A 12,085-nucleotide genomic window follows, 5' to 3' on the forward strand; every position below is an offset into this window, starting at 1 on the left:
CTGACCCCTTCCCTATGCTACCCTGGGCCTGCCCTGCCCCTTCTTCTGGCATATCCCCCTACCCTGGCTGGGGTTCACCGTCTTGCTTCCCAGCCAGGCTATCTGAAAAGGTAGAGGGTCCCCTTGCCTGGCTGTCCTCCACGGCCCAAACCCTCCTCCTAGGACAGGGTGCTGGGGCAGATCATCCCTGGGGGACCAGCTGCTCCTGACCTCCCAGTCTTGCCCCATGAGGACAAGCAGGGACTGTGGGAGCTGCACGACCCACCCTGTGGCTGCTGGTGCTCTGCTCCCATCCTGGAATGGTGCTGTGCCTGGGCACGGAACTGGGGACACTGTGCGGGGGTATCACTGCTGTGGGATGCACATCTTCCACCCATGGTGATGATGCATTTATTGACAGGTTACTGAGAATGGGAGGGGGAAGTTTTGGCACTGCCTGTTTTGTTATTGTAGGTCCTTTTCTAGCAGGAGGGTGCTGGGGAAGGGGTGGGTTGGTCTCCCCAGCCAGCTGTCACTGGTGGCTCTGGGTCTGTGGGGAGGGCAGGGACACAGTTATGCATTGGGCTGACCCTGGCTCCTCCTTTCTCTGGGGAGACCACGGAGCAGCCCAGGCTTGGTTCCTCCCTGGGAAGGTAGGTGTCAGCCCAGCACTGTGTAACCCCCTGACATGGTGGCCCTGGCTGGATCCATCCCCCAAGGATACATCAGCTCCTGGTGGCTCAATACAAAGTGGTCCACGGCCATGCCAGTGGCGGTCACTGCTGGGGCCTGGGGCTTGCCTGCTGTGGGTGCCTTCAGAGCCAGTGTCCAGAAACCTCCAGGATTCATTTCAACAGTGTATGGAGGTGGGGCTGGGAAATCCTCATCGTTTTGGTGCTGCCCAAGGATGGAAGCTCGGTTTGCGTGTGTGTGTGTGTTTCGAAGTCACTGGGTGGTGGAGTGATGCATGGGAACTGACACACCACTTAACCCGGCAGACCTCCTGCCACAGATAAAACACTGCCAGCCCTTTCTGTTGGCTTGTTTTGTGCCAGCCACTCGATGGCTCTTGCAGAGGGGTGGAGGGCAGAGCGACATCTGGAAAAGGAGCTGTCACTGGCAGGGACAGGGCTTTGTGCTGCAGACATCCCATGTGCCCAGCGGGGCAGCATGTGGCCAGGCTCCTCTCGCCAACTGTGGACAGAGCTCTTTCCCAGTGAGGGGGAGCCCGGCGAGCCCCCAGACTTGCTCACAGTATGGATGCTGGGGGACAGAAAGGGGACAGCATGTCCTCCCCAGCAGAGCCCTCAGGTGCACCAAAGCCAGGACAGCAAAACCCCAGCCCTCATCACCCCTTTCCTGTTGTTAAGCTGCATGTGCTGAACGTGCTCCCTCTTCTGCCCCAGGGCCTCTGGAATCACGCCCTGTTCGGTTTCCTCCTTAAGAAAACGCCCATGTTCTTTATTTTTTTTCTTTTTCCTTCTTTATAACAAACTAAAGTGTAACTTGCACCTGACCTGACCTACTGCACGTGCCTATACCTGCTGCCCCTGTGAGTCCAACCACAGTTTACTCTCTGTTGCATCTCTGTAGCTGTGTGGTTTCCCTCCCACTCTGCTCCCTCCCCTGGTCTGTCACCCTGGTGCTGGGTGTTGCTCTGCCTGCCCTGTCCCTTCCTCCTGGGTGAAGGGGCTGTTCCTCCCCGCCAGATCTCTTCCCACTGCTGCAGGGACCTGGCCCCAGGGCATCTTTGGAAGGCTGAAAGGTGCAACTTCCCTTTCTTTCTGCAAGTTAAAGCCCTGGAAAAGTAGTTGGGCCAAAATCAAGTTTTATGCACAACTGATTCCACTTGTAAGAAGGAAAAAACCTCTTTCCTCGCCTGCCCACAAACCCTGGAGCAGAGAGAAGCCAGGCTGTGCTTCCAGTGCCAAGATCCTGGCCCTCACCCTTGCCTCTGTTACCCAGTGACAAATGCCAGAGGGTGTTTTTTTGCATTCCTACGTGTTTGCATGTCACTGGCACTCTGCTGTGGATGCCACTTCCTTGGGAAACGTTTGGCCTCTCCAAGTGGCTTTGTGTGATGTCCTGCTGTGACAATGACCTCCTGGAGCTGTTTTCCATAGCCCCAGAGTGATGGAGCTGCCTGCAGACCCACATTCCCCTCCAGACGCTGTTGCTGCATACCATGCAGCACCATTTCCCCAGCACCTGGGGCTCAGCTCAGCCCCAAAAGGCTGAGAAAGCTGCCAGGGAAGCCCCATCTGCTAGCCCCCTAGAGAAACAACACCAAAACCAGGGCTCAGGATGTGCAGGCATTGAGACCTGCTGTGTGCATACTTCCAGGGTGCTTGGAGCAAACGTGGTGTCAGCAGAGCCCCAAAGGGACCTTGCGCCTTTCATCCCATTGGTGCCCTGTGCTGCTGTCTGCCTCCCTTTGGGGGCTGGAGCCTGGCATGGCCTTGATCCCCTCCTCTTCCTCCTCTCCCCACCTGCAGCATTAGTCCTGCACTGAGTTTGCTGGCTTGAGGCACTGCGGGAAGGGAGGGAGTGGGTCTGCAGCTGTGGGGCAGTGCCAGCAGGGAGAGATGGGGCTGAGCCAAGCCATTGGGGTCCACATGGGGGAAGAGGGAGTGGCAGAGGTGTCTGTACAGTGAGGGGACCTGCTGCTTATGCAGGGACTCTGGGAAGCGATGGCCATGGGCCAGGCTGACATGGAGAGCCTCTCACCCTGCCCCATAGCCTGGCCAAGGCAAAGCCCTTAGCCCCGTTCCCCTTCTGGCTGTCTCAAAAAATGTTCCCAGGCTCAGATCCCAGTGCCGTGTTGGGGTGGGGGTGCATGCCACAGTCTGGGCTGCATGGCTGGGTTCGGCACGTGCTTTGTGTTCAGCTGTCATGTGCCAGCAGGATCAAACCCGGCCCCAAGCGCTGGGGAGGATGCAACGCCCTGGCTCAGCCGCAGGCAGTTCCTCGGGTTCCATCCTGCTCTGCCTCCCCGCACAGCCCTGCAGGGAGGGGCGGGTCATCAGGGAGTACGTATTTGGCCTCGAGGCTAAGGGGCAGAGTCCAGCCCTGCCATCTCCTGGGTCTTTGGGCTGCTGGGTGCCTCCGGTGCACCCTGGCATGCTCTGATGGGGGGCAGTGAAGAGGTGCTGGGCGTAGGTAGCCCAGCAGGGTTGCCCCTTTGCCATCCCCATCCTTCCCAAGGAGGGAAACTCCAGTGCCGGGTTTGTCCTGGGATGAAGCAGAAAGGCTGAGCAGAGCCTGGGCTGGGCGTTGCCTTCCTGCTCCTCTGGCCTGAGGCTGCATGTGCTGCCTCTGGCCCCGCTCACCCTGCGCCGGGTGCCCAACCCTGCTACCTGCCGGGTCCGGGGGCTGCTGCTCTGTTAACTCTTCTTCTGCTTGGTGACTCCTTCTTTCTTCCAGGCAACCCGCCAGGCCAAACTAAAAAAGCGCTGAAGCAGCGATTCCTCAAACTGCTGCCCTGCTGCCGGCCCAAATCCATCCCCTCGCTCAGCGAAAGCAAGTGCTTCTTCTTGCCTTTGTGTGTGTGCGTCCCCAGCGGTGCTGCTGCCTGCCCTCCGCCCTGGCCCTGCCCGCGGGAAGGGGACGCCTCCACCACTCCCTTGCCCTGGGTTTGGGGCTGTCAGGATCAGCCCTGCCCCGGAGGGGTCCGATCCGATGGGCTCTGCACCCACCTCTGCCCTCCCCTGCTTCCAGGCTGGTTTTCCCCCCGTCCAGCCTCCCAGAGCAGCTCCCACAGGATGCACAGCGGCGAGACCTGCTTTGGAGCTGGCTCATGGCAGTGGGACTGATTTAAGGGCTGGGGTGTTGTTGCTTAAAGCTCAGTGTCGGTTTGGAGATGGTGGGGGGGGCAAAAGGGGCTGAGCAGAGAGTGAGAGCAGAGCTGCCCAGAGCCCCCTACCCACCCTGCACTGGGTGTGCTTGGCCCATTGGTGAGTCGAGTCCCTGGCTGGGGTCTCCCCCTGCCCCCACAGTGTGAGCTGATCCTCCCTGGGAGAAGAGGTGAGTATGGAGGGGCAGGGGCAGCCATGCCCCATGGAGGGGGGGAGTACCTGCTGTGGGGCCACAGCCCCTCTTGGTTGCAGTGGGTCTGGGGGTGCTGGCTGCTGTGGATAGGGGTCATGCAGCTTGCCAGATGGGGGGGAGAAACCATTGATAAAGGGGATGCACAGCAGGCAGGATGGAGTCTAGACAAAGCTGGGGGGGCATTTAGGACTGGGGTTCTGGGGGGAAGCTCTTCTGCTGGACACCAGCCCTGGTGCAGCACAGGCCTGCATGATGTCCAGGGTCTTGGCACCACAGAACAGATGCCTGTGCTGGGGGAAGGAGAAGAGCAGGCGTGGGGTCTCAGCACTGGGGGTGTTTCACACCCTCTTTCTGCCCAGCCTAGGGTGTACTGGAGGCTGGGGGGAACTGTTGCTGAGTGTCAGCCACTGGTCTGTCCCCAGGGTGTCTCTGAGTGTCCCCTGCTGGCATAAACCCAACTCCAGCTGAGCGGGGCGCCCCAACAATGTGTTACCCTGGGCAGGCGTGAAAGGATGGGGTGTGCCACGCAAGGTACGTCTCCTGCCCCCCGGCATGGCAGGGCAGGGCAGGACGGTGCTGTCCTCAGCCACCCTCTCTTCCCCTGCGTTCCTTGCAGACAGCGTTGAAGATGAGTTTGAGCTCTCCACCGTCTGCCACCGCCCTGAGGGGCTGGAGCAGCTCCAGGAGCAGACCAAGTTCACCCGTAAAGAACTGCAGGTCCTGTACCGAGGCTTCAAGAATGTGAGTACCCCTTGACCAGCTTCGTTAGCCCCCCCCGCCCACTGCCACGTCCACCTTGGAGGGTGCTTCGCACCTGGTGGTGCCCAGGGTTTGCAAAGGCTTTCGGGACCTTGGGTTGAAGTTTGTATCAGGCTACAGCCTGATCCCACCTCCAGGGAGCTCAGTGGGGAGGCCTGATCCTGTGTTCTATTCCTTGGGTGCAGAGAGTCCCCTCCCTGGGTGCCTGAGATGCAGAGCCCCTCCAGCAAAGGATGCAGCCCACAAAATCAGGGAGATGCTCCAAGCAGCCTTACCGGCCACCCCACCAGACATCACAGGGTTGGGGGGCGAGGCGAGGGAGCAGCAGGGATTTCAGAGGGTGCTCAGCCCCTCTCTGCAATGTGGAGGTGACGCTATGGCTTGCCCTGGCAGGAGTGCCCAAGCGGCATTGTCAATGAGGAAAACTTCAAGCAGATCTACTCACAGTTCTTCCCGCAGGGAGGTGAGTGCCCATCCCTGTCCCCATCCCTATGCCATGTGTGGGTGCCTCTGCAGAGCAGGAGGTCACAGAGCACTGCCTCACCCTGTCTGCTTCCCCCCAGACTCCAGCACGTATGCCACCTTCCTCTTCAACGCCTTTGACACCGACCACGATGGCTCCGTCAGCTTTGAGGTGAACTGTGGCTGAGGAGGGGATGGCAATGGGGCAGGGAGGGCATGTTCCTTTAGGTACTGGAGGCTGGGCTGAGCAGCATTGCTGTTGCAGGTGGATGGAGAGCTTCACAGAAGCTGATGGAGATTACTAAATTCCCAGAGGCAGTGGAAAAACAGGGAAAAGCAATAAAAAAGGGGGCTTTCTTTATTTTCTGGCTAGTGTCTTTTAGGTACAGAGACTTTCAGGCACAGCGATGGCTGGGTCTTGTTTCTGGCTTTGGCTGAACAGCAGGTCCTGATGCGCATTGTCCTCTGGGGTGCTGTGACCCAAGGAACTAGTGTGGGACATATTTGGGCACAAGCAACTAATTTTCCCCAGGCTCTTTTTGATACTCAAGTTTCCCTTGTTAGCCTAGCTTTGGGGCTGAGATCCCCCCCTGCGGGAGGGACAAGCAGGGCTGTGCCCTCTGTCTCCATAAGGCCCTTTGTGGCTCTAACTCCCGTCTGCCCGCCTTGTCCATCCTTGCAGGACTTTGTGTCTGGGCTGTCCGTCATTCTGCGGGGCACCATTGATGATCGCCTGAACTGGGCCTTTAACCTCTACGACCTGAACAAAGATGGCTGCATTACCAAAGAGGTGGGACTGGGGGGTCCAGGCTGGTCCCTGGGGCCAGTGTAGATCTGCACGTGGCAGGGACGGGGGCAGGACTCTGGGGCAGGACTCTGGGGCACTGGCTGAGCTATGGAGGAGAGCTGGGGTGGAGGGTCAATATTTGCTGAGCTTAGCTTTGCAGATGGACGCCTCCTGGCCCCCTGGCTCCGGGGTGTCTCTGGGGTGGAGGGTGGAAGAGGGGTGTGATGCTTTGGGGCTCCATCATATGTGCAGGCACACACATGGCCCCACACCATGCAGGGACCCAGCAGGAACACACCTGAGCACCCCACAGGTCCTTTGGGAGCATCATGAAAAGGGTGTGGGTCGGGGACCAGGGGGAGGCAGAACCCCATGTTGACCCTACAACCCCCTTCCCTCCAGGAAATGCTGGATATCATGAAGTCCATCTACGACATGATGGGCAAATACACTTACCCAGCCATGCGGGAGGAAGCACCCCGGGAGCATGTGGAAAACTTTTTCCAGGTGAGTTGAGCACACCCTGTGGGAGCAGAGCTCCAGCATGGAGCCCGTGGTGCCCAAAACCTGGCACAGTGCAGGAGAAAACACCCCACACTGGGGATGAAGCAGGGCTATGCTGGAGCCAGGGACAGAAAGGGCCATCCTGGTCCTGCCGGGTGCTTGGGGATGGGTGGCGTAGGGGTGCACTGTGTCCAGGCCCTGGGGCTGGGGCCGTCCCTGCCATGCCCCTCGTGCTGTGCTTGTCTGCAGAAAATGGACCGAAACAAGGACGGCGTGGTGACAATTGAGGAGTTTCTGGAGTCCTGTCAGAAGGTAAAGCTACCAGCAGCTTTGCTCTGGGGTTGTGCCACCTTCCTGTCCCTTGGGGACCTCTGTCCCCCCATCGCCATCCTGGCAGAGAGGGGGCGAAGGCAGGGCTCCCAAGGGCAAGGCTGGGGCACTGCTTTGGGAACTGTATCTGTGCCAGCATCTCTGTGCAGAAGAGGAGAGCCTTACCCCAGTAGGGCTTGGAAACTGCCTGTAATCCCTGGGGTTCTTGTCCCATGGATCAGAGCTGCCATGAGGGTAAAGCCAGGTTTGGGGGGAGCTGCCCAGAATGCTGTGCCATGCCCAACCCACCCACTTCGCACCTCCTCCCCACAGGACGAGAACATCATGCGGTCCATGCAGCTCTTCGACAATGTGATTTAGCTCCTGGACCTGCCTCCAGCCGAGCAGTCCTGCCACCAGGCCCAGAACCTGCTTCTCTCTCGACTTTTCCTTCGAGCCTCCCCTCCGCCGGCTGCACAGACATCCCCGTGGGAAGGGGCCTCCCTTCCCGGAGACACAATTGGTGGTGGGATCTTCCCTTTCCTCTGGGCCAGCTCTGCTTTCCTCGGGGGATCCCAGGCAGGTGCTCCTGGATGTTGGAGCATGGGCACAGCTGGCACGGGGCGAGCGTTTAGCCTGGATGGACCTCCCTGCACCTGTTCCTGGCAGGGAAGATGCAGCCTCAGGCTGCAATAGAGGCTTCCCTTGTGCACAGCCCCCCGTGCAGCCACAGCTCCCACACCCCTGACCCTCCCCAGCCCTGGGATTCCCCAGCACCAGCTCCAGCACAGACCCTCCAGTGACACTGTCTAGAAACCAATAAAGTCTTGCAACGGGTGCCAGCGCCTCAGCTTCCTCCCCTGCCCTGGCCGTGGCCTGCTGTGAGGAGCATGTCTGGTGCATTGGCCATGAGCCACCAGCTGCCCTCCTTGCCCAGCCCCTGAGCGGTGGGTGGGCAGAGGGGCTGTGCCTGGAGAAGGCAGCCGCATGGGCACTTGGGGTTCATTGCTGTGTGAGTTGTGGGGAGTGACCCCTGATCCCATGGGGGGGCCCAGTTAGGCCTAGGAAGCTCATCCTGGCTTGGAGAGAGGGGATACTAAAGGGACCCCAAGGTGCCTTCTTGTGGCACTGGTCCCCCAGGATGGAGGATGCTGGGCTGGGAGGAGCTGCAACCTCAACCCCTGTCCCTTGAGTTCAGGGTGCTAGCACACAGAGGACCTCCGGGACCCACTTTGAAGCTTTGATGGAGAGACATCTTTCCCACCACTCCCTGAGGACATGGCAGCCGGTGCATGGGGACACATGGAGGAGGGAGGTGTGCTGTACTCTGGCGGCCACCTTAGCCCTCACAGCCATGCTCCCTGCATCATTTGCTGCTGATCTTCCCCTGCTCCCATGCCCTGGTCTGTCCCAGCCCACCCGCTGCCGGGGTGGGGCCAGGGAGTGAGCAATGGGGCAGAGAGGTGACCCCCCCAGGCATAGCCCTGGGCCAGGGGCACAGCTGAGCTGGCAGCTCCCTGGAGACAAAGTCAAGGCTGGGACCGGCCAGGAGTCATTGCTGTGCTGCTGGCAGGCTGGAGGGTCACCTTGAGGCACGGTGGGCTCAGCTTCTTCTGGCATGGCCATGCTCGGAGGTGAGAGCCTGCCTGGGGACCCTGGGGACGGAGCCAGCATCCTGGGGCTCCCCACATCTTTATCACCAACAGCTCCTCAGAGCTGGGTGTGTGCAGGCAGGCCTGTCCTGTCTGCAAACCCCTCCAAGTCCTAGCTGGAGAAGTGATGCCCACAGGCTAATGATCCCATACCAAGCCCAGAAGCCCCTCTGTGCAATCCCACGGACACTGGGAACGTATGGAGCCCTGGCAGCCTTGGCTCTGCTGCTGCAGCCTCTGCATCCTTAGCAGCTGAGGGCGGTCAGGGCTGGCTCAAGCTGTGGTATCTGGGATCAATGGGAAAGCAGTGAGCAAGGCCAGTACACATACTGGGCTGGGCCCCAGACCCAGGCTGAGCCCCTGGTGTCAGAGCCATCAGAAAACCCCTCCCAGGGCCCTGAGACAAAGCTACGGGGCTGCTCCTCAGTGGGACTGTCCCCGGCCCAGCCCTTGCAGACATGATGTGTTTTTTAGGTTCATTCAACACATTGTTCATCTCACAGTCCTGTTACTGGGTTTGCCGTGGGGCCAAGCTCCCACCTGCAGACTCCCAAAAGTGGGAGGGCAGGTATCCTGAGCCTTACCCCTCCTGTCTCCTTCTCCCCTCCACCCAGGCTCTCTGGGTACCCACTGTCCCCTGCCACGCGGAGCAGATGCTGCCTCCTCCCTCACGCTGCAGGTCGCATGGCGTGACCCCCAGCCCTGGGGCATGGTGACCCACAACCCGCTTGGCATCTCCAGTCTGTATATTTTGTATTATAACAATAATATGGGTTTAAAAAAAAAAAGACAATAAAATCTAACCACAATCGCTATGCACACCACCGTTATATCTTTGCCTCTGTCAGCCATCTGGGGGACAGGGGAGATGGGGGCTGAGGGTCTTTCCAGTGGGTTGGCAGCCTTTTTGGGGTGCTGCAGCTGTAGGATGCGCTGCATGGGTGCTCTGGGAGGTTGCACAGGGGACAGGGTGTGCACTGGGCTGGCTGGGTTCCTGAACCGCCTGGCGTTGCCATCAATGGCCCCGTAAATACAGTCCCCTGCTATGAGGCCGTACTTGTTAGGCTAACGGGTCTTACACCAAGCATGTCAGGTCTCAGAAGTGGGGCTGTCATGTGTGTTATCAGCCTGTCATGACAGCTGCTGGGTGAACTGAAGCTTGGGTCTAGGTGTCCCTTGTTAGGATGGGGTATTTAAGGCTGACCTAACAGAAAGCTGCTCCATTACTACGTTGAAGGGGTGAATGTGGACTGAAAGGAGTTTTTCCTAGGGCTATGAACTGATGGGCAATCACTGGTCCTTGATAAAATACAGCCTTGAGAACTGGGAAAAATAGCTTGAAGCAAAACAAAGAGGAAAGAAAAAAAGAAGCAGGTAAGTAAGAAAACAACAGGATAATGGACCTGATATGGGACAGTGACACCCTCCAGCATTATGCAGTCTGTGGTCCAGGAACTACAAGCTCAGTGCAAAGAGCTGCCTGGAGACCCAAACATCTTAAAAGGATGGGCTCCGGCTATGGGGGGAATTGCCATTGTGGGACTGGGAAAGCTGCAAGTCTGCTCTTTCCAAAGGACCTTTTTTGACCTGCTGGTGTTGGCCCATGTCTGCATACAGCAGTATGAATGGGCCAGGGTGTGTTTTCTCCTCTAACCTCACCTCCCCACCCCCGCTCTGCCCCTTCCCAGTATATTCTATCCCCTGAGAGCTCTGCTTTGCTGGTTGCTATTTTGGGTGATGCCACCCATGGACTGGCATGGTGGTACAGGGATGCTGTGAACCACTGATGGGGTCCCTCTCCCCAGGCCATAGGGCAGGAAAGGGACTACAGTGACAAGGGAAAACAGGGTGTTGTGGGGCTCACTCAGCCTTCAGATGCTGCCGTAGCCTTTTCACACCAAATGGGAATAGGTTTGCACAGGGATCATTGCCAGTAGCTATGGGGTGGGGGGCAGCTGGTCCCCTGAGCGCCAAAAAATAATCTCTGCTTAGCTGTCTGCTGGGGCAAGCCTTCAGGGAACGGGCTGAGGGCAGGGAGGGCTGGATCAGTCCCTCCAAGTGTGTCATCAGCTTGTTATGAAAAGTTGTTGTGTGAGGTAGGGCCTGGGACTAGGTGTCCCTTGTTAGGACATGGCATGTAAGGGTGGGTAACAGTAAAGCCTATGCTGAGAAGAGAGGTAAGAGCTGATGGGTTGTTGGAAAAGGACAGCCTTGTGTTGTTTCAGGCCATCTTTTTTCCCAGCTTTCACAGGATAAAAAGAATAGTTGTTATGTGGGAAAACAGCTGAGCGACTGGATGAGGCAGCTGATGCAGCCTGGGGCAGTGATTCACTCTAGCACTGCGAAAGATGCCTAGAAACACAAACATCTTGTAAAAGGATGAGATTGCAACACTGAGGGAATCGTCACTGCAGGATTATTTTTGGGATGATCAAAGCTGTGTGTGCAAGCCTGCTTCAGGGTCACTTCTGAACTAGCAGCCAACTGTCCAGCTCTGCATACGGTGATGTGAGAGTACTGTGTGTTTTCCACCCCAGTTCCCGTGCATTTCTCCTTACCCTTCTGTGAAGTCTTGTTGCGCACTAATAAATACAGCTTGTTACTACTTAGGGGTAGCAGTACAATTGCTATTTTTGCTCTTTGAAAGCTTTAAATCAGATGTGATGATTAGAGATGTTCCTTGGCCAGGGCCTTTGCTGCAGCTTCCTGACCATGGGTACAGATGGAGCCAGAAACAGCTGTCTTGGGTTTCTCATCATGCCAAAATATCACTGGCAGAAATAAGCTTGAAGAGCAAGAAACAGACTTCAAAAATGCAAGGGAGGGTTTTGGGAAAGCTGAATGAGCTGGACAGGGGCGAACAGTATCCAAATCAGCAGGGGATGTTTTTAATCACTTTTCATTCATTTTGTTCAGTTTTGCCTGAAATGTGGTGCGGCTGCTGTGATGTCTGCAGCTGTTCTCCAGCCCTTCCTCACAAGCTGGGGTTTCCAGCCGCTTTTCGCTCACTGGTTTCTTGTTGGCTGGTACCTGCCATGGCCTCCCCAGTGCTGGGTGGGCTGGAAGGATTACTTACTGGCCTCTCTACATAGCCTCATGGGAGGTTGTCTTCTCATCCCTGTGGTCTCTGACTCATGCTCTGGGGGTCTGTTCCTCCCAATCCCACATACTCCCATGCAGCTGGAGCTTCTCCCGGGAGAGGCGCCATCTGACCTCAGGCCCCTTCCTTCTGATTTATGGAGATGATACCAGCCTCGAAGCAGGACCTTCAGCACCCTCGTAGCTCCCTCGAGGCTTGGAAACATCTGCCAGAGTAACACCAGCCGGGTTGTGCTGGCAGCGGGGGAGCAGCTGCAGGGGCTTTTCCCCTTGCACCCCATCCTGCGGCAAGAACCCTGGAGTCAGGTCTCCCATCCGCGCCGCGGCCCCGAAGGGCCCTGCTTAGACTGCGGGGCCCTGGCAGCGCCGCGAGAAGTAGGTCACGACTCAAGGGAGCCCGCGCTGCCTCTGCGCATGCGCAGAGGCGAAGGCAACACTTTCCCACCCGTCCACGCCCCCCCGCCCGGCGCCGCTTCCCTACACAAAG

The 12,085-nt window shown here is 58.1% G+C and overlaps 1 protein-coding gene across 4 annotated transcripts in view; it reads left to right on the plus strand.

The window, feature by feature from the left end:
* The window catches only part of KCNIP2 (potassium voltage-gated channel interacting protein 2), a 47,044-nt gene extending 37,727 nt beyond the window's left edge, over positions 1-9,317 (plus strand). For 2 of the 4 annotated variants that reach the window (XM_075107707.1, XM_075107708.1), the window contains exons 2-8: positions 4,643-4,767; positions 5,179-5,248; positions 5,349-5,419; positions 5,930-6,037; positions 6,437-6,541; positions 6,788-6,850; positions 7,181-9,317. In XM_075107707.1, coding sequence (XP_074963808.1) covers positions 4,643-4,767; positions 5,179-5,248; positions 5,349-5,419; positions 5,930-6,037; positions 6,437-6,541; positions 6,788-6,850; positions 7,181-7,228 — 590 coding nt within the window. In that variant the 3' untranslated portion in view covers positions 7,229-9,317. Of the gene's footprint in view, positions 1-3,402; positions 3,503-4,595; positions 4,768-5,178; positions 5,249-5,348; positions 5,420-5,929; positions 6,038-6,436; positions 6,542-6,787; positions 6,851-7,180 lie in introns of all 4 variants that reach the window. The other 2 variants (XM_075107706.1, XM_075107705.1) reach the window with 2 other exon arrangements.
* The last annotated feature ends 2,768 nt before the right edge of the window (positions 9,318-12,085 follow it).

This window comes from Phalacrocorax aristotelis, chromosome 12 (assembly GCF_949628215.1).
Source record: "Phalacrocorax aristotelis chromosome 12, bGulAri2.1, whole genome shotgun sequence".
NCBI lineage: Eukaryota > Metazoa > Chordata > Aves > Suliformes > Phalacrocoracidae > Phalacrocorax > Phalacrocorax aristotelis.